Source organism: Mobula hypostoma, chromosome 19 (genome assembly GCF_963921235.1).
Source record: "Mobula hypostoma chromosome 19, sMobHyp1.1, whole genome shotgun sequence".
Lineage (NCBI taxonomy): Eukaryota > Metazoa > Chordata > Chondrichthyes > Myliobatiformes > Myliobatidae > Mobula > Mobula hypostoma.
Window position 1 is genome coordinate 21,308,057 of NC_086115.1, and position 18,770 is coordinate 21,326,826.

At 41.2% G+C, this 18,770-nt stretch overlaps 1 protein-coding gene across 2 annotated transcripts in view; it reads right to left on the minus strand.

Moving 5' to 3' along the window:
* Positions 1–811: 811 nt before the first annotated feature.
* The window catches only part of pkd2l1 (polycystic kidney disease 2-like 1), a 61,455-nt gene continuing 43,496 nt past the window's right edge, over positions 812–18,770 (minus strand). Inside the window, exons 8-15 of one of the 2 annotated variants that reach the window (XM_063071153.1) lie at positions 16,988–17,108; positions 13,431–13,529; positions 10,870–10,991; positions 9,638–9,755; positions 7,007–7,146; positions 6,693–6,828; positions 6,318–6,394; positions 1,556–1,585 (exon numbers count right to left, since the gene is read on the minus strand). In XM_063071153.1, coding sequence (XP_062927223.1) covers positions 6,347–6,394; positions 6,693–6,828; positions 7,007–7,146; positions 9,638–9,755; positions 10,870–10,991; positions 13,431–13,529; positions 16,988–17,108 — 784 coding nt within the window. In that variant the 3' untranslated portion in view covers positions 1,556–1,585; positions 6,318–6,346. Of the gene's footprint in view, positions 1,586–6,317; positions 6,395–6,692; positions 6,829–7,006; positions 7,147–9,637; positions 9,756–10,869; positions 10,992–13,430; positions 13,530–16,987; positions 17,109–18,770 lie in introns of both variants that reach the window. The other variant, XM_063071154.1, reaches the window with a different exon arrangement.

The following is an 18,770-nucleotide window of genomic DNA, read 5'->3' on the forward strand; positions in this document are numbered from 1 at the left end:
TCAAAGAACAACCTTTAAGAAATCAAAGGTCAAGACGTTCATAGAACCAAAATACCCCAACTCTTCTCTTTCTGTGGCAGGAGGGGTCTCAACATGTCAACTGAGGGTTTCAGCTCTTTAAGGGGTTTATGCTTTTTGAATAAATTAAGATAAGCTCCAGCGACAGTATAGGTCCCAGGAAGTGGAATGTTTAACTCAAGAGATTACACAGATGCTGGAAATACAGAGCAACACAGGTAAGTTGCTGGGGGAACTCAGCAGGTCAGGCAGCATCTATGGAGGGCAATAAACAGTTAATGTTTCACCCCAAGACCCTTCATCAGCACAAGTGGAATGTTCGGCTGGTTAAAAAGAACTGTGGAAAACAGAGCTAATTTATTTGTCACTTCCTTTTTGCCATCTATCTCCACATGGCTTCCAGTCTCACTACAAGACCCTCGTGTATCTCTTTATCACTCACGGTACTTGAAATTATTTTACTAAGGCCAGTACGCTAACATGAATGGCATTTAGGATCAGGCAGAGAGAGACTCTGCAGCAGAAACTGTGTAAGATCTACTGAGCTTCGAGAAATCTGGAGTCAAGTTGTGGGTAGGTTAGACTTTGAGCTTAAAGCAAGAGCTGTAATGTAGAACCCTCAGTTCTACACTTGTGGTGAGTGATTAGCCATAATGCCAAAGACACCGGGTGGGGTGACAGAAGCGATGGACTCTGGAAGCAGTTTGTGTAAATTGAGCTTGGGAGTATTCAGACAGAACACTTTGTGAGTTTGAGAACACTTCAGAAAGAGGAATTATCATGTAAAGGCTGGCTCATTTTCAGTCTGGGTAAACAAAAAGGAAGGTCATTGATTCGTACTTAGGGACAAACAAGGGAGTTTTGAGATACAGACCTTCTGTATACGCATTGACAGCTGGTGTGCAGTGACTTCAAGCCAGTTGGGCAATTGAGTTAGCAGCTGGCATTTAGAGTATGGGACAGGAATTGCTATCTTGGGATTGGTAAGGCAGGGACCAAAGATGGTCGAGCACATTTTGGATTTTGAGTGATATTACATTTTTGAACCAGATTATTCGTCATTGATTTAAATTGCATGTACTCAGTAAAGTTATATCCGTAGTACCCAACAGCCACATCAACAATAATTTAAAACTAGGGGAAATCCATCTTCCTCAAAGTGTAATTAGAGTATTATTCTAATTAACTGTGTATTTACTGGCATTTAGAAATATTTTACATTTTTCTTTCTTTACTCTGTTTGAAGCACAACAAAATGATAAATTATGAGAAATCAAATAATCAAAAATCAGCTGTTATTTTATGGTGTTTGCAGCTGGCACTACACATTGTTAAAGGAGTCCAATGCAGCCTTTACAGAATGCTTTTGTTTCTGAAGGTGAGCATTAGAATGAGACGGCTGCTTATGCTTTAAGGTGAAGAATATGAGGACTGGTCAGGGCAAGGTGGGTTGTGACCAGGGTGAGTCTCCTCTGTGAGTTTTGTGTGGAGCCAAGCTGGAGTCCCAGTTTTTCTGCCTTTTCTTTCTTGAATGTTACAGGTTCTCAATTGGATCACGTTTTTCATCCTTGAGGAAGCAATTTAAAGCAAACTGTTAGTCTTATGCAGTCAAATCCATGATATGCATTTGAAAATAGTTCATTATAGACTCATTGAACACTACAGTACAGAAACAAGACCTTCGACCCATCTAGTCAATACCGAATTATTAATCTGTTTAGCCCCATCAACCTGCCCACCAGACGCCTCCCATCCATGTACCTATACAAATGTCTCCTAAACGTTGAAATTGAACCTGCATCTATCACTTGCGCTAGCAGCTCAGTCCAGCCTCTCACCACCCTCTGAGTGAAGAGGTTTCCCCTCACATTCCTCTTAAATATTTCTCCTTTCACCTTTAACCCATGACCTCTAGTTCTAGTCTCACCCAACCTCAGTGGGAGAAGCCTGCTTACATTTATCCTATAATTTTGTATATCTCTATCAAATCTCTGCTCTTTCTCCTACCTTCTAGGGAATGTAGTCCTAACCTATTCAACCCTTCCCTATGTCAGGTCTTCAAGTCCCTGCAATATCATTATAAATTTACACTTCACTCTTTTAAACTTATTGATATCTTTCTCTTAGGCAGGTGACCAGAACTGCACACAATACTCCAAACAAGCCCTCACCAAGGTCTTATATAACTTCAACATAGTATCTCAACTCCTGTACTCAATCATTGATTTATGAAGGCCGATGTGCCAAAAGCTTTCTTTACAACCCTGTCTACCTGTGACACCACTTTCAAGGAGTTATAGATGTGTACTCCCAGATCCTTCTGTTGTACGGCTCTGCTCAGTGCCTTGCAGCTCACTGTAAGTTCTACCCCGGTTTGTGTCCCAAAGAGCAACACCTCACACCTGTCCACATTAAATCCCATCTGCTATTTTTAAGCCTAGTTTTCCAGCTTTGATTGCCTTCCTCACTGTTCGCTACACCTCCAATCTTGGTATCATCTGCAAACTTGCTGATCCAGTTTACTACATTATCATCCAGACCATTGATATAGATGACAAACAATAATGGACCCAGCACCGATCCCTGTGGCACTCCTCTAGCGAAAGGCCTAAGGTCAGAGAGGCAGCCCTCTACTGCCAGTCTCTGGCTCATCCCGCGAAGGCAATGTCTAATCCAGTTTACTAACTCATCATGAATGTCAAGTGACTGAACCTTCTTGACCAACCTCCCATGCGGGATCATCTCAAAGACCTTGATAAAGTCCATGTAGACGGCATCCACTGCCTTGCCTTCATTAACTTTCCTGGTCACTTCCTTGAAAAACTCTGTAAGATTGATTAGACAAGGCCTGCTGCACGCAAAGTCATGTTGACTATCCCTAATCAGCCCCTGTCAATCCAAATACTCATACATCTAGTCTCTTAGAATACCTTCCAATAACTTACCCGCTACTGATGTTTGGCTCGCTGGCCTATAATTTCCCAACTTATTCTTATATGACAGAACAACATGTTTTTTTAAGTCTTTCTTAAACAACAAAAACAGATGCTCTGGCATCTGTTGCTAAGGATGTTATTCTGAAATTAAGTTATTGAGATGGAATAACTTAACCCCTCTATAGGTGGTCATGTCATGTTCTCTCAGGAGGGAGGAATGGGGCCAGTTTTGCCTTTGTTGTTTCGTTGCACAGTATGTTCTGCTTTGTTTTGATTTATGTTGTTCTGCCAAACATGCTATATTGGCACTGGAATGCGTGGTGACACTTGAGGGCTGCCTCCAAAACACTCCCGGGTGTGTTGGCTGTTACAAAAACATTGCATTTCACTGTATGGTTCAATGTATATTTTATAAATAAATCTGAATCTGAATATTCTCATCCTCACCACAAAATCCACTCATCAAACCAGCCCAATCCCAGTTTCCATTGTACAAGCTATTTCCTTGTACAAGATGGAATAAAGATGATGCAACACTATGCAGAATCCTGCTAATGTCGATACACTCGGCCATACACAGACGAGGTACAGGAATCAAGTTGGGGTCTGTTCATTGCCCGAACCATCCGGTCAACATAAGGCCTTGTGATTGGGCATGACGGCAAGCACAGTCCTTAGCCACAAGTTCTACTACGTTGACTCAGGCCTAGGGGGCTGGCGTCGGGCACGATGACGGACTCTCCACTTCTCCCTCTCCCTCATCAGTGTGTTCAGTTCACCTACATTAGCCGCGCCGCTGTCTTCTAGGAGCGTGTTGACCATAGTCTTGGGAGGGCACCCAGGGTTCATCCTCCCATACCTGGGCTCCCATATGATGACTAGGCTGGCAGGTAGCTCGGGGTGGCGTAGACAGTGCCCCACTAGTTCCAGTCTTCTCGCCTTGATTTTAGATGTGAGCATCAGTAGGTCATTATAGAGCTTGACGTTCGTCATGTGCTGTTGCCAACTCACGTCAAGAGCCACCCGGATGCTCTACACAAATGCTCCGGATGGCTCTTGATGTGAGTCATTAGGTAAGGCCAAAGAATCTACTTCTGCAATCGTAGACTACTTCAGACCATCAAATTTTGAATCACAGATCTGTAGACAAAAAAAAAATCAAAGACTGAGCAAGCTAGGGCATTTCTCCTTGTAGCTTAGGAGAAGGAGAGGTGACTTGATAGAGGTGTACAGTACAAGATGATAAAGAGAGCATGCAGGCAGTGGTGGGAATTGAACCTTGATCTTACCACTGGTGCTGCAATAGCATTGTACTGGCTGCTGCATTACTGTGCTGTCCTGATAAAAATAAAAATAGGCGTAGGAAACTTAAACTACAAGAAAAATAACAATTCTACACGCTAATCCAACAGCAGATTCAATAACGTTTATGGGGTTTTTAGATTGACACAGGGATGCGCAGAGTATGTAATTAGACACACTCGCTTGGTGCAACATAGCAGGCCCAAGGGCCTGTTCCTGTGCTGTACTGTCTTCTGTTCCAATTGCTGATCAATCCATCGACTTCTGCCAGATTGTCTGTAGCTCCAAATTCCAACACTGCATTCTCTGGAGTCCCTGCTGTAATTGTGTTTCCCCTTGGAAACTCCTGCTGGTACAATCTCCTCATCTACCTTGTCACATTCCCTTGGGATTTAGCTGTTTCAATAAGGTCATCCCTCAAAGACATGGACATCTTTAAGGTCTGTACATAGCATTTCATGGCTCTGGGCTTGTAGGAGAATGAGGTGGGATTTTATTGAAATCTACCAAATATTGAAAGGCTTGGATAGAATGGACGTGAGAGAATGTTTCCAATAGCAGTTTAGGACCAGCAGGCACAACCTCAGATAGAAGGATGTCCCTTTTTGAACAGAGATGAGGAGGAATTTCTTTAACCAGAAGTTGGTGAATCTGTGGAATTCATTGTCACAGACAGTTCTGAAGGTTGACAGGCATCAAAGGTTATAGGAAGAAGCAGAAGAATGGGGTTGAGAGGGATAATAAATTGGCCATGATTGATTGGCAGAGAAGATTCGATGGGCTGTATTACCTCATTTTGTTCTTATTTCTTATGGTTTAAAAGCCTTTTGGTAACCATCTCTGAGTTGAGAGGGATATAGCAGAACACCAACTTACTCATAGTCATCAAATACCTCGGCAAAAGACCATAAGACAAAGGAGCAGAAGTCGGCCATTCGGCCCATCGAGTCTGCTCTGTCATTTTATCATGAGCTGATCCATTCTCCCATTTAGTCCCACTCACCCGCCTTCTCACCATAACCTTTGATGCCCTGGCTACTCAGATACCTATCAATCTCTACCTTAAATACACCCTATGACTTGGCCTCCACTGCCGCCCGTGGCAACAAATTCCATAGATTCACCACCCTCTGGCTAAAAAAATTTCTTCACATCTCTGTTCTGAATGGGCACCCTTCAATCCTTAAGACATGCCCTCTCGTACTAGACTCCCCCATCATGGAAAACAACTTTGCCATATCCACCCTGTCCATGTCTTTCAACATAAAGCATTAAAGCATTAAAGTGTCAAGTGGGGAAGAAGATATTTGGGTTTCTATCACAGGCAGGTCCATATGAGAGTGCCATGGGACAGGAGATGATGAGAAGTTGTGTTGTTCGAATTTTGGTTCTTGCTAATGTTAAAACTGAACTTGGTTTTTAGCAAAATAAATTGTACTTGATAAGTATATTTGAAAGGGTATTTGTTACTGTTCTGAAATAGGTGTGAGATAGATGTTGGGGGTGGGTTTGCCATATTATTTGAATGCAAAATTTTCCATTAGTGGGAGAGTCTAGGACGAGAGGGCACAGATTCAGAATAGAAGGATGTGCCTTTAGAATAGAGATAAGGAAGAATTTCTTTCACCAGAGGGCAGTGAATCTGTGGAATTCGTTGCCACAGATGGCTGTTGAGACCAAGTTATTGGGTATATTTAAAGTGAAGGTTGATACGTTCTTGATCAGTAAGCATGTCGTAAGTTATGTCTTACATTAAAAATCTTACATGCAGCACCTTCACCTTCTGAGTTTTGTTTCATTTAGATGGTGAAGCATTTGCACTAACTATTTGAAAAGTCTTAAACCATAAAAAGTATTAACTACTGTCATGCATTTTCTGAGAGTGTTTCTGGGTGTGGCGCTGTGCTTGAGCAATTATCTTCAGGAGAGTCCCCAGTCCATGAAGACTATGACTAAAGTGGAGCGGGTTTCTAGTGACCTGTCAACTAACATTAAACATTGGAGTGGCTCTGGGGAGTTCAATTATTGTCCTGCAACCCTTCCTCTAGCTGAGTCACATACCTGTACCAATTGTTTCTGTTAGATTTTGTTCAAATCAGGAGATGTTTAATGCTGATTCTTTCCAAACTGGAAGAGCACTGCGAATACGCATCAAAGAGCAAAGTCACTGTTATTATCCAAAAATCTTCTTTTGCTTGTGGATCTCTCTTAGTCTCCCGTTAAGTGCAGTCACTGAAAAGATTTCAGCATTCTACAGCATCATTTTTCAACCCGATCTGCTCTCTTGTGTCTCCATGTCATTTAGCTTTACAATTTCTGAGCTTAGCATTCTTAATTTTTGAGTTTAAGCCCAAATAAATATTTGAAAGGCACCCTCTTGACCTCCTTTCTGTCAGTTCACCAAAGAAGGAAATTGACAAGCGAGATCAGCTTTACCTCTGGAATACTCTGTAGCAACTTTCCCTTCACGTCTTTGCCTTTTTCCATTGTCTCAAGTTTAACAGAGATCGCATGAACTTTAGATATAATGTTCCTAATGGAATGTTCGAGTTGGACAACCTGGCGTGCCAACCTGAAATAGCATCACATATTAGTAATACTTCATGAAATGTTGAAAATAGCAAAATATTTGCTTGCTAAGAAAATACTTGTCTCACATCACGTGGTGATTTTAATAAAACTAGGTAATTTAGATTCCTAAGCCTCTACTTTATATTTTAGCATCTACCATCAAATCCTTAGATACATACGCCTGAAACTCCTCCTTGGTTACACTGCTGTTTGGTTTGTTGCTGTTGTTTTTCACATTATCAAAGTCAGCAGAACGGTTGAAAACTGATGACTTGTCCATGTTCTTTCCCAACTTCGCTATCTCAGCATTCAGAGCAATCTGTGAAATGCAGTGAAATATAAAACGTCAGAATCAGAATCAGGTTTAATATCACTGGCATACATCGTGAAATTTGTCAAGTCAAGTCAAGTCAAGTCGCTTTTATTGTCATTTCAACCATAACTGCTGGTACAGTACACAGTGAAAACGAAACAACATACCTCCAGGACCATGGTGCTACATGAAACAACACAAAACTACACTAGACTACCTGAAACAACACAAAACTACATTAGACTTCAGAACCTACATGGGACTACATAAAGTGCACAAAACAGTGCAAGACAGTACAATAATTAATAAACAAGACAACAGGCACAGTAAAGGACAAATTACAATATAATAATAAATGATGTAAATGTAAATGTGGTCCTTGTGGCAGCAGTACATTGCAATACATCATAATAGAGAAAAAACATGAATTATAGCAACTATATATATACTTACTGTACATATCGATATATAATAGTTAAATTGAATAAATAGTTCAAAAATTAAAATTATAAAATGTAGAGAGGTAGTGTTCATGGTTTAATTCGGGTGCTCCCGTTTCTTCTCACAGTCCAAAGACATATCAGTTGGTAGGATAATTGGTTCTTGGAAATTGTCCCAGCGATTAAGCCAGGATTAAATTAGGAGACTGCTGGGCAGTGTGGCAGGAAGGGCTTATTCTGTGCTGTATCTCAATAAATAAATAAATATACATTTTTGCACAGATACATATATAGGGTGCATACAACATAAATAGCAATGTACTGTATATAGCATATACTGTCTATGCTATATATGCTACGTATAGTTAGGGAAAGGGGAAAATATAGGTTCACTCAAAGGTAAAGAAGTATTTTGTCCTTAAGTGGATATAACTCATGTCATCCAGAGGAGAGTCAGAGGAAATGGATGAAAACCTTATTGAGTACATCATATTGGTCTTTATCAAGAAGGACAGGGATGATGGTCAGATCAGGTACGTCAATATTCTTGAGCATGTTAAGAATAAGAAGGAGCAGGTGTTGAAAAACATGAAGTGAGATAAGTCCTCAGGGGCTGACAGCAGGGTACTAAAGGAGACAAGGGAGATGATTGCTGGGGCTTTGACATAGGTCTTTGTATCCTTTGAAGCCATGGGTGAGAGAATAGTAACGTAGAGAATAGCCAATGAAGTTTCTTTGTTTAAGAAGGGCAACAGGGGCAAACCATGAATTATAGGCTGGTGAGCCATATACCAGTGGCTATTATTGGGGAAGATTCTTAGGGATCGGATTTGCTTGCATTTGGAAAAACATGGATTTATTAGGGATAATCAATATGGTTTTGTGTAGAGGCCCTCTCTCACAAATTTGATTGAGATTTTTGAGGGAATGATAAAAATGATCGAAGAGGGCAGTGCCGTGAATGTCATCTACATGGCATCAACAATTTGACAAAGTTTCTCATAGTAGTCTGGTATATTAAATTAAAACCACAAGGGGTCCACAGTGAGTTTGTCAATTGGATAAAATCGGCTTGGTCATAGAGAACAAAGGAAAGTGGTGGAGGAGTGATTTTCTGTCAGGATGTTTATAGTAAGTGGTGCTCTGCAAGAATCAGTGCTGCAACCTCTGTTGTCTGATGTTAATGAGCTGAATGAAAATACAGGTGGCCTGAACTTACATGAAATTAGCAGAGGAAGCAAGGAAGGCCTTCTAAGAAGAGTGGCAAAACAAGTGGTTGGGGTACAAACACATGGCACACAGCTTGCTTGCCTTCATCAGTTGGGTCAATAGGTATAAGAATGAATAAGTCATGTTGTATCTACAAACGTTTGTATATAAAACTTTGGTTCAGCCACATATTGTTTTCATTTCTTGTCACCACCTAGGAAAGATCTGGTGGTTTTGGAGAGAGTGCAGAGTTTCACTAGGATGTCACTATAAGGAGGGTTTGGACAAACTAGGTGTCAGAGGCAGAGAGGTAACCTGATAGAATAAATTACGAGAGACATAATAGGGTTAGAGTCTTTTTCCCAGGGTGAAAATGTAAAATATTATGGGGCACAGCATTAATGTTTTATCCCCATCATTTGCAAATCTGACCTCAAACTCTAATAGGAACATTTACCCATGCTTCCACCAGCTCACTTATCCTTACGAAACCTACTATATTCCTGCAGTCCTATCACAGGTTTCCTCTGGACTTCTCTGTCTCAAGGACAGAAGAAAAAACAGCTTTATTTTAATTTAACATTGTACTTAAAATTTTTCATACCTAGAAACTTTCTAGCATTTTTATTCACTTTGTCCATAAAATTATAATAAGGACATCACAGCTCTCCATAGTCTGTGTATTCCACACCTGATGTTCTTAACAAATCCTTAGTAATAAATGTTAATGCCTGGATAATCATTTATTTTCAATATATATTTGTTCATTATATATTCATAATCATCTCAGTATCTCAATTCTAACATTTTACTTGTTCAGTTCATGTTCTCAGGTCTAATTTCCTTACCTTCTTTTCTTCTAATTCATTCCTCATCTTCATCTGCTCTTCTTCATCCAGGACTTTATTGTCATCATGGTCATATCTTGCAAAAGTATCATTGATTTCTTGGTCAGAGTGGCCCAAGCTGAAAAACAGTTGTTTCTTGACTGCTGTTTCATCGATCAATTTGTAACTAAAAGGATCATGAAAGTAGATGGTCCCAGTGGGAGCTCATTGGTTTTGATGCCCTCCCCCTCCCCGCCTGCACCCTCTGGGTCCTCACATATCCTTTACCACACCTCTCTATCTCATCTCACCGCAGGGGATGGTGTTGGGGGTCGCTCCACACAAAGGCCGTCTGCACTGAGCAGGGAGATCCAGCAGGAATTTGACGAAGGTGAAAGAAGGTGAGATCATATTCAGAACCCTGAGACTCCAGAAAAATAAAGTTCTTCCCAGTATGTCTGCCCCTTTGGCAGGTGTTTCTAACTGCCCCGTATTTAAAGGGGAAATTGTCCCTTTTATGAGATAATAGTGTGTGAAATCAATGCCGTGCACCTTTACTCTGACGATTTTTCTGACGCTCAGTTGTTGAGTCCAGAGCCAGGAAAGACCAAATAGTCAAGAGCCTGCTGTGAGGAGAGACAAATAAACAAGGCAAACTCCCCAACAAAAGCAAAAATAGATTCAAATCCATTTTGAATTGCGATGCACTGTGAAGAATTCTTCGCAGCAAGGCATAAGCCTAACCCACCATCAGGCTCACCCAGAACAACCGGGTAAGTGCTTCCTCAGTTGCTGGTTCAGTCGGGTGTCAAGCACTGACATGTAACAGCTGGATCCCGCTACTGGGAAGTATCGTCCGATTTCTAGATGGCTGTATTTCCAACATTGTTTTGTTACTGCTTCAGATTTCTATTACTTTCATTTTTTTAACTTTTCATTTACAAGTGTTAATTTTAAGAAACCTTTTTCCACAAGCACTCACACTGTGCACATAAATTGGAAATTCTGGTGTCATTTGCGTAATTTCCATATTTCAGTATCTGAATCAGGTTTTTTTTATCACTGACTTGTGTCATGAAATTTGTTGTTTTGCAGCAGCAGTACGGGGCAAGATGTAAAAATTACTATAAGTTACGTAGATAAATAGAAATAGTGCAAAAGAAAAATAATGTAGTGTTCATGTTAAGGCTGCCTGGTAAATAGATTTTTTAAGCTATTATAATTCAAAATCTACATTACAATTAAATTCTTACTCCTTAAGATTGCTTCTAAAATCTTCAAAATCCAGCTTCTCGGATCCATGCTGAAGAGTTTTCTGCACATCAGAAATTCGTTCTTTTTTCAGCTTTAATTTCATCAAAGCCTTATTATAGCCCTAAAGTTCAAACAGAAAATATTAGGACATAAAACTAGAACTTACTGTTAACAGGTAACAATGCTTGCTCATTTCTCTACCCATTATTTCACCACAGAAGTTAAAAGAAATTTCCACAGAAGTGCAGAGAGCCACCAGGCAGTAGTATTGATTTTGTTTTATTGTTCTATAGAGATACGGCATGGTATCGGGCCATTCTGGCCCAATGAGCTTGCACTGCCCAATTACACCCATGGGACCAATCAACCTACTAAACCATATGACCTTGGCATGTGGGAGGAAACAGGAGCACCCAGAGGAAATCTACACATTCACAAGGAGAGCATACAAAGTCATTACAGACAATGGCAGGAAACGAACCCGGGCTGCTGGCATTGTAAAATGTTACACTAATTGCTACGCTACTGTGATCTTTGAACAGGGCCATCAGTGTTCTTGTCTCATTGAGTTATAAATTCTCAAAAGTCACCTGCAGAATAGTTTTATACCATGTTTGAACACTAAGTTTGTTGACTTCTCTGCAATTACACTTAGTGGCCAATTTATTAGGTACATCTACACTCCTGCTAATTAACACAAATATTTAATCAGCCAATCATGTGGCAGCAACTCAATGCTATAAAAGCATGCTGACATGGTCGTGAGTTTCATTTGTGGTGCAGATCAAATATCACAATGGGTAAGAAATGTGTTCTAAGTGACTGACCATAGAATGATTGTTGGTGCCAGATGGGATGGTTTGAGTATCTCAGAAATTGTTGTTCTCCTGGGATTTCCATGCACAACAGTCTCTACAGTTTATAGAAAATGATGTGATAAACAAAAAAAACAACATCCACTGAGTGGCTATTCTGTGAGCAAAAATGCCTTGTTAATGAGAGGGGTCGGAGCAGAATGGAGGCAAAGAATGTGAACAAAGGGAGCCTTTTCTGGTCGGCTGTCAGTGACTAGGGGTGTTCCGCAGGGCTCAGTTTTGGGATTGCCTCTTTTTAGGTTATATGTCAATAATTTGGAGATGGAATTGGTGACTTTGTGGCCATATCTGTGGTTGATACAAAGATATGTAGAGGGGCAGGAAGTGTTGAGGAAGCAGGGAGTTTGCAGAATGACTTAAATAGATTAGGAAACTGGGCAAAGAAGAGACATATGGAATGTAGTATCGGGAACTGTATGGTCATACTCTTTGGTAGAAGGAACAAAAATGTAGACTATTTTTCTAAACGGGCAGAAAGTACAAAAATCTGAGGTGCAAAGGGACTTGAGAGTCCTTGTGCAGTTTCACTGTTAACTTGCAGGTTGAGTTGGTGGTAAGGAAGGCAAATGCAATGTTAGCATTCATTTCAAGAGGACTAGAATATAAAAACAAGGATGCAATGCTGAGGCTTTATAAAGCATTGGTAAGGTCTTACTCGGAGAATTATGAGCAGTTTTGGGGCCCTTATCTAAGAAAGGATGTGCCGATATTGGTGAGGGTTCAGAGGAGGTTCACGAGAATAATTCCGGGAATGAAAGGGTTATTGTATGAGGAACATTTGATGGCTCTGGTTCTGTACTTGATGGAATTTAGAAGATTGAGGAGGGATCCCATTGATGCCCATCGAATGTTAAAAGCCCCGGATAGAGTAGATGTGTAGTGGATGTTTCCTATACTGGGTAGGTCTACGACCAGGGCACAGCCTCAGATTAGTGGGACTTCCATTTAGAATAGAGGTGGAGAGGAATTTCTTTAGCCAGAGGCTAGTGAATCTGTGAAATGTGTTGCCACAGGTGGCTGCGGAGGTCAGGTCATTGGGTGTATTTAAGGTGGAGGTTTAAAGGTTCTTGATTAATCAGCATGTAAAAGGCAAGAAGGCAAGATAATGGAGTTGAGAGGGAAAATGGATCAGCCTTGTTAAAATGGTGGAGCAGACTCAATGAGCTGAATGGTGTAATTCTTCGCCCATCTCTTATGATCTAACTCCAATGCAGATAAAACATCCAAATTAGTGAAATGAAATAATGGTTCAAGGGCACTAGTTGAGTGATTAGTATGGTAACCTAGTGTGAGCTCAGACTCCATCAGATAAACTGCAACCTGGATTCCATTACATCTGTTTATTTGTGGATTGGCTCAAACTCTCCTAGATGTAACACAATTGGTTCACTGTCTCCGTCTTGGAGGTTTGCAACCTCAGTCCCATGAGATTTACTGCCTAAATAGTCCCACATAACTATGGAACAGCAAGAAATACTGTAAAATTATCTATATCTGAACAGCAAGTAATAACAAAAAACTTAATGCCATCCCTTTGTCAATATTGCCATAGAGATTTCATGGATGATATCCCCCAATATCAACAATCTGAAATAAATTCATACTTAAATATTGAAACTTATAACTATTTACATTAGTTATTATTTTGTTATAAAGAACCTTGGTATTGTCATATGAAAACAAACCTGTTTAATTATGTCTGTAATCTGAAGTTCACTTTTCTGGTTAGAAAGATCTGCCTTCACCTCTGAGTATGTATCATTTATAATGGCCAGGAACATATTCTGAAATAGAAAACAGTTAATTAATTAAGTTAATTGGCACGAATAATTCTTCCTTTTCCATCTACAAAATTTGCATTTTGCTTCACCGTTTGTGGTTTGACCCTGGTCTGAACTGGCACTACAAAGAGCAATGGACAGATGATGGTTTGCCCCTTGTCGTTGTTACTTGATTTGATGGGGAGTATTTTATTTTTGCTAGGCTGACAAAATGATTTGTATCTTCAGAGATATTAACTCTCCCCAGATTGCAGATTCTGCTTTTAATGCTGATGTTCCTTTGTTCTGGCCTCTGGAGGTGCAGTTCTTCTTGTATGCACATCACTTCCTATTTGTAAGCTGCTTTTATACGTCATTTCCTGTACAGATTAATTTTGATTTGATTTGAAGCACACAGTGGAAAGATGTTCATCTCCATCCTCTCTTTATTTGCCCTTGAAACACCGACATCTTTTCACAACTAAGAAATCACATTCAAAACCCTGAAGAAAGCTTCCATCCTGGGTGATTTTTGAGAAAGTGTTTAACTCATTGCATAGGTGTGTACATACACACTGTGAGGGCAGCAGAGTGAAAAGGTAACTCACCTTCAGAGGCTTTGCCTGTGAACAGAAGAAGTGTTGGAATGCCGTAGACAATGCCAGCTTCCAATCTGGGCAATGTCAATCACCGAGATCTGGAAGTCAGGTCAGGCCAGAATATGGCTCATTGGTTGCAACTTTACGATGCTCAAACGAAACCACAATTAGCACAGCTGCAGCATGAGCTCACGCCAGAGCCGACGCAGCAATAATGAGAGTAGTGTGTGCTAAAGGTGAGGTTGAGATGCAAATAGAGAAAGCTCAGATAGACATGGAGAGAGCATGTGTACAGGCTACATGAAGTGTGCTCAAGCTGGGGTGTGAAGCTGAGGCTGCCTCATCAAAGGCAAAGGTGTATGAAGCAGCAGCTGACTTAGACAGTGCTGAGTCTATAACTGAATATCAGTCATGTTTTGTCGTCACATCAGCCAATGCATCTTGCTAAACACCCTGTATCTATAAAAGTGTCAGTGCTTGGGCTTTATAAAGAGAAGCTGTCCACGCCACACAGCCAACATGCTTTTCACATCCTCCAAGTATTGACAATCAAAGCCTACATCAGCAAAGACCCACAGCACTCCCCTTCTGCAGTACCATCACAGCAAAGACTTCAGTCAAGAGCTGTTACTGCTTCCATTCCCATTTGTACAGATTTGGACAGCATGAACATTCGTCCATCCCAGGACGTGTATTTGTGATATTGGCTGATCAGAGCAATGTGTCTCTGGCAAAATCAGCATTCTTTGACACAGTATTTAAAGCTCTGTTTCCCCATACACTCTAAAGACATGCTTTGTAACATCAGAAGCTGCTGGCAGAAGAACCAGTGGATTTATCATGGAGTCAATAGGAGGGGAACTCTGCTTACCCTTGCCAACTTTCATTGAGTGCGACCATATTCCCAACAACAGGGATGAACGCACAACTCCTGAAGCTGCAGTCATTCACACCTTAAAACCATGGCTAAAAAGATTCCCCCACTTGACTCTTCTGCTGAAACTCTCCTGTTGCTTGGCAGAGGCGCCATACATGCACGAGGTGCACGAGGTGCACGAACAGCACAGTGGTCAGCACAATGCACCTTATGCCCAACAGCTGGCTCAGGGTTGGGTCACAGCGGGTGAAGTCTGTCCTGATGGTGCTCATCAGCCCACTGTCAGCACCTTTAAGGCTAATGTCCTGGAGAACAGTTGCCCTAGTCACTTCAGGCCCTGTGATAGTAGAATATTTATGAAAGCAAAGACTGTAGGTAATCAAACATACTTAGCTCTGCTCAACTATATTTAGGCAAGCTGATATTCTGTTACTTGGAAGCTGTTTATAAACTGGCACCTTCCATTGAAGGTGAGGTCTTCCTTCAAATAGTGAACAAAAAATTTAGAAAAGATGAGTCAAACAGTTGGGTAACTCCCTTTTCTTTCCACTCTCCATGATAACTCTTACCAAACAATAGAGAGAAGGCCCTTAGTCAACTCATTGCCCCCAATCCAGTTAGATTAAATTAGATTATGAGGACACGCAGTCCTCTTTTATTGTCATTTAGTAATGCATGCATTAAGAAATGATACAATGTTCCTCCAGAATGATATCACAGAAACACAAGACAAACCAAGACTGAAAAACCTGACAAAAATCACATAATTATAACATATAGTTACAACAGTGCAAAGCAATACCGTAATTTGATAAAGAACAGACCATAGGCATAGTAAAAAAAAGTCTCAAAGTCTCTCGAAAGTCCCATCATCTCACGCAGATGGTTGAAGAAAGAAAACTCTCCCTGTCATGAGCTTCCAGTGCCGCAAACTTGCCGATGCAGCACCCTGGAAGCACCCGACCACAGCCGACTCTTGAGTCTGTCCGAAAACTTCGAGCCTCTGACCAGCTCTCCGACACCGAGCACCGAACACCATCTCTGCCAAGTGCTTCGACCCCGGCCCCGGCAACAGGCAATCGGCAAAGCCGAGGATTTGAGGCCTTCCCCTCTGGAGATTCTTGATCGCACAGTAGCAGCGGCAGTGAAGCGGGCATTTCAGAGGTTTCTTCAGATGTTCCTCTGTGCTTCTCACGGCTGTCTCCATAAAATCAGGATTATGCACGGTACCTAATTCACAAATATGATATCATTTCAGAGCAGCCACGCGCGCTGCATTGTGCCGTCATCTTCTCCTCTCCTCCTCAATTGAGAAGGAAACCAGAAATGAACGATCATTTCATGGAGTTCACGGAGAGACTCTTCAGGAATTCTCATGCTGGGTTAGTGCCTCCACCAGATCCTAACAAAGTAAACTGGTATTTGCCCAACTTTAGGGTTTACCACCCCCAAAACATGCTCAAATATGAACTGTCTTTGATTCAAGTATATCGTTTAAAAGCATATCTCTGAACAATGTGCTCTTGCGGGGTCCAGAACTTATTAACAGTCTTCTCAGTGTCCTCACGAGCTTCAGAACTGAGTCCATTGCAGTGATGGCAGACATTGAACAACTGTTCCACAGCTTCCAAGTGAGAGAGGATCATCGAGACTACCTCAGGCTCTTGTGGTTCCATGACCACCAACTGGACAATGAGATTCTGGAGTACCGCATGAGAGTTCATGTATTTGGTAACTGTTCCTCACTAACTGTGCCAATCTTTGGCCTTAAGGGTTTTCACTTTGCGTTGCACACATCAGTAGTGGCTTTTTCCATTCAGCAGATATTCCAAGACTGATAGCGTGTCACTGAGAGACTACTGGAAGTGATATACAGCACTCATCTCCTGAATTTTTGCTCTCGTGTGTGAGGTGTAGCTCTTCTCAAGCACATCATCTTCCAATTGACAAATCTCTGTTCTAGACCTTCTATCATTTTTAATTAATTCAGTGCAGTTGCAACTTACCAGCAAAACAAAGAAGACAAAGAAAACATAGGTGACAAAATAAATTGGACCCAAGATTCTGTTGGCATTGTCGATCTCATCAAAGTTGAAGTCTCCAAGGATTATTCGAAACTGAGTAAAGCTGGAAAGAAATTAAAGTAGAATTAGATGAAGAGAAGCAAATAAGGATCTGATTGAGCACACCCTGTGAATGGACCATGTCAATACACCATTCATAATTTAACGAAGTATTTCTATTCCTTCCTGCATTATTTCTAAATTTGCCCCAAGATCACATGTAGACCACACTGTTTCTTTTATATTGTCTTTGCAATTTCCCCTAACGCTTGATGACTCTTGAACATGGGGCAGTATGGTAGTGTAGTGGTTAGCACAATGCTTTACAGTGCCCGTGACCGAGGTTCAATTCCCACTACTGTCTGTAAGGAGTTTGTATGTTCTCCCTGTGACCATGTGTGTTTCCTTTGGGTGCCCTGGTTTCCTCCCACAGTCCAAAGGCATACCAGTTGGTAGGTTAATTGGTCATTGCAAAGCGTCCCGTGATTAGGCTTGGGTTAAATTGGGGGTTGTTGGGTGACGTGGCTCGAAGGGCCAGAAGGGCCTATTCCGCTCTACTCTGGCTGCTCCGGGAATGGATCTGGGGACTCAGTCTGGTTCGGCTAGCTTCCATTGTCTGCATAATTTATGTTTCTCCCTTTTTCTCTGCAGTGGCATTTGGTTTTATTTTAATTGGGTTATTAGGGTTTCTTGCTTTGTGGCTGCCTGCAGGCAGACAAATTTCAAGGTGTAAACATGAGGCAATCTGCAGAAGCTGGAATTTCAAGCAACACACATAAATTGCTGGTGAACGCAGCAGGGCAGGCAGCATCTCTAGGAAGGGGTACAGTCAACGTTTCGGGCCGAGACCCTTTGTCAGGACTAACTGAAAGAAGAGCTAGTAAGAGATTTGAAAGTGGGAGGGGGAGATCCGAAATGATAGGAGAAGACAGGAGGGGGAGAGATGGAGCCAAGAGCTGGACAGCCGATTGGCAAAAAGGATACGAGAGGATCATGGGACAGGAGGCCTAGGGAGAAAGAAAAGGGGGAAGGGGGAAGGGGGAAGCCCAGAGGATGGGCAAGTGGTATAGAGAGAGGGACAGAGGGAGAAAAAGGAGAGAGAGAAAAAGAATGTGTATATATAAATAAATAAATATCAGATGGGGTACGAGGGGGAGCTGGGGCATTAGCAGAAGTTTGAGAAGTCAATGTTATACGTTCTTGGATAATAAATGTTTGAATAAAAATCGCCTCATTTTCATTACTCGATATTCAGTCTTACCTCTTCAGCCTCTCCGCTTGAATTTCCAAACTGAAGTGGGAAAAATACTTCTAAATGCTGGGTTCCTGAAACGTGGGTTCAAAACTTACTCAACAATGAAGTGCGATTCATCTAAATGTAGCGAGAGCTCTGGGGCAATGTGTTCCCAAAAAGATTGGAACATGCAGACTTGGTTAAGGAAAATCCCTAACTATTTTAAGGGCAAATCAGTAACTAGGGACCCATTAGAGGGCAAAGGGGCAATCTCTGTATGGAGTCAGAGGGCATAATCAGAATCAGGTTTATTATCACTGGCATGTGACATGAAATTTGTTAACTTAGCAGCAGCAATTCAATGCAATACATAATCTAGCAGAGAAAAATAAATAAATAATAATAATAATAAACAAGTAAATCAATTATGTATATTGAATAGATTTTTAAAAACGTGCAAAAATAGAACAGCAGTATGTTAAAAAAAAAAGT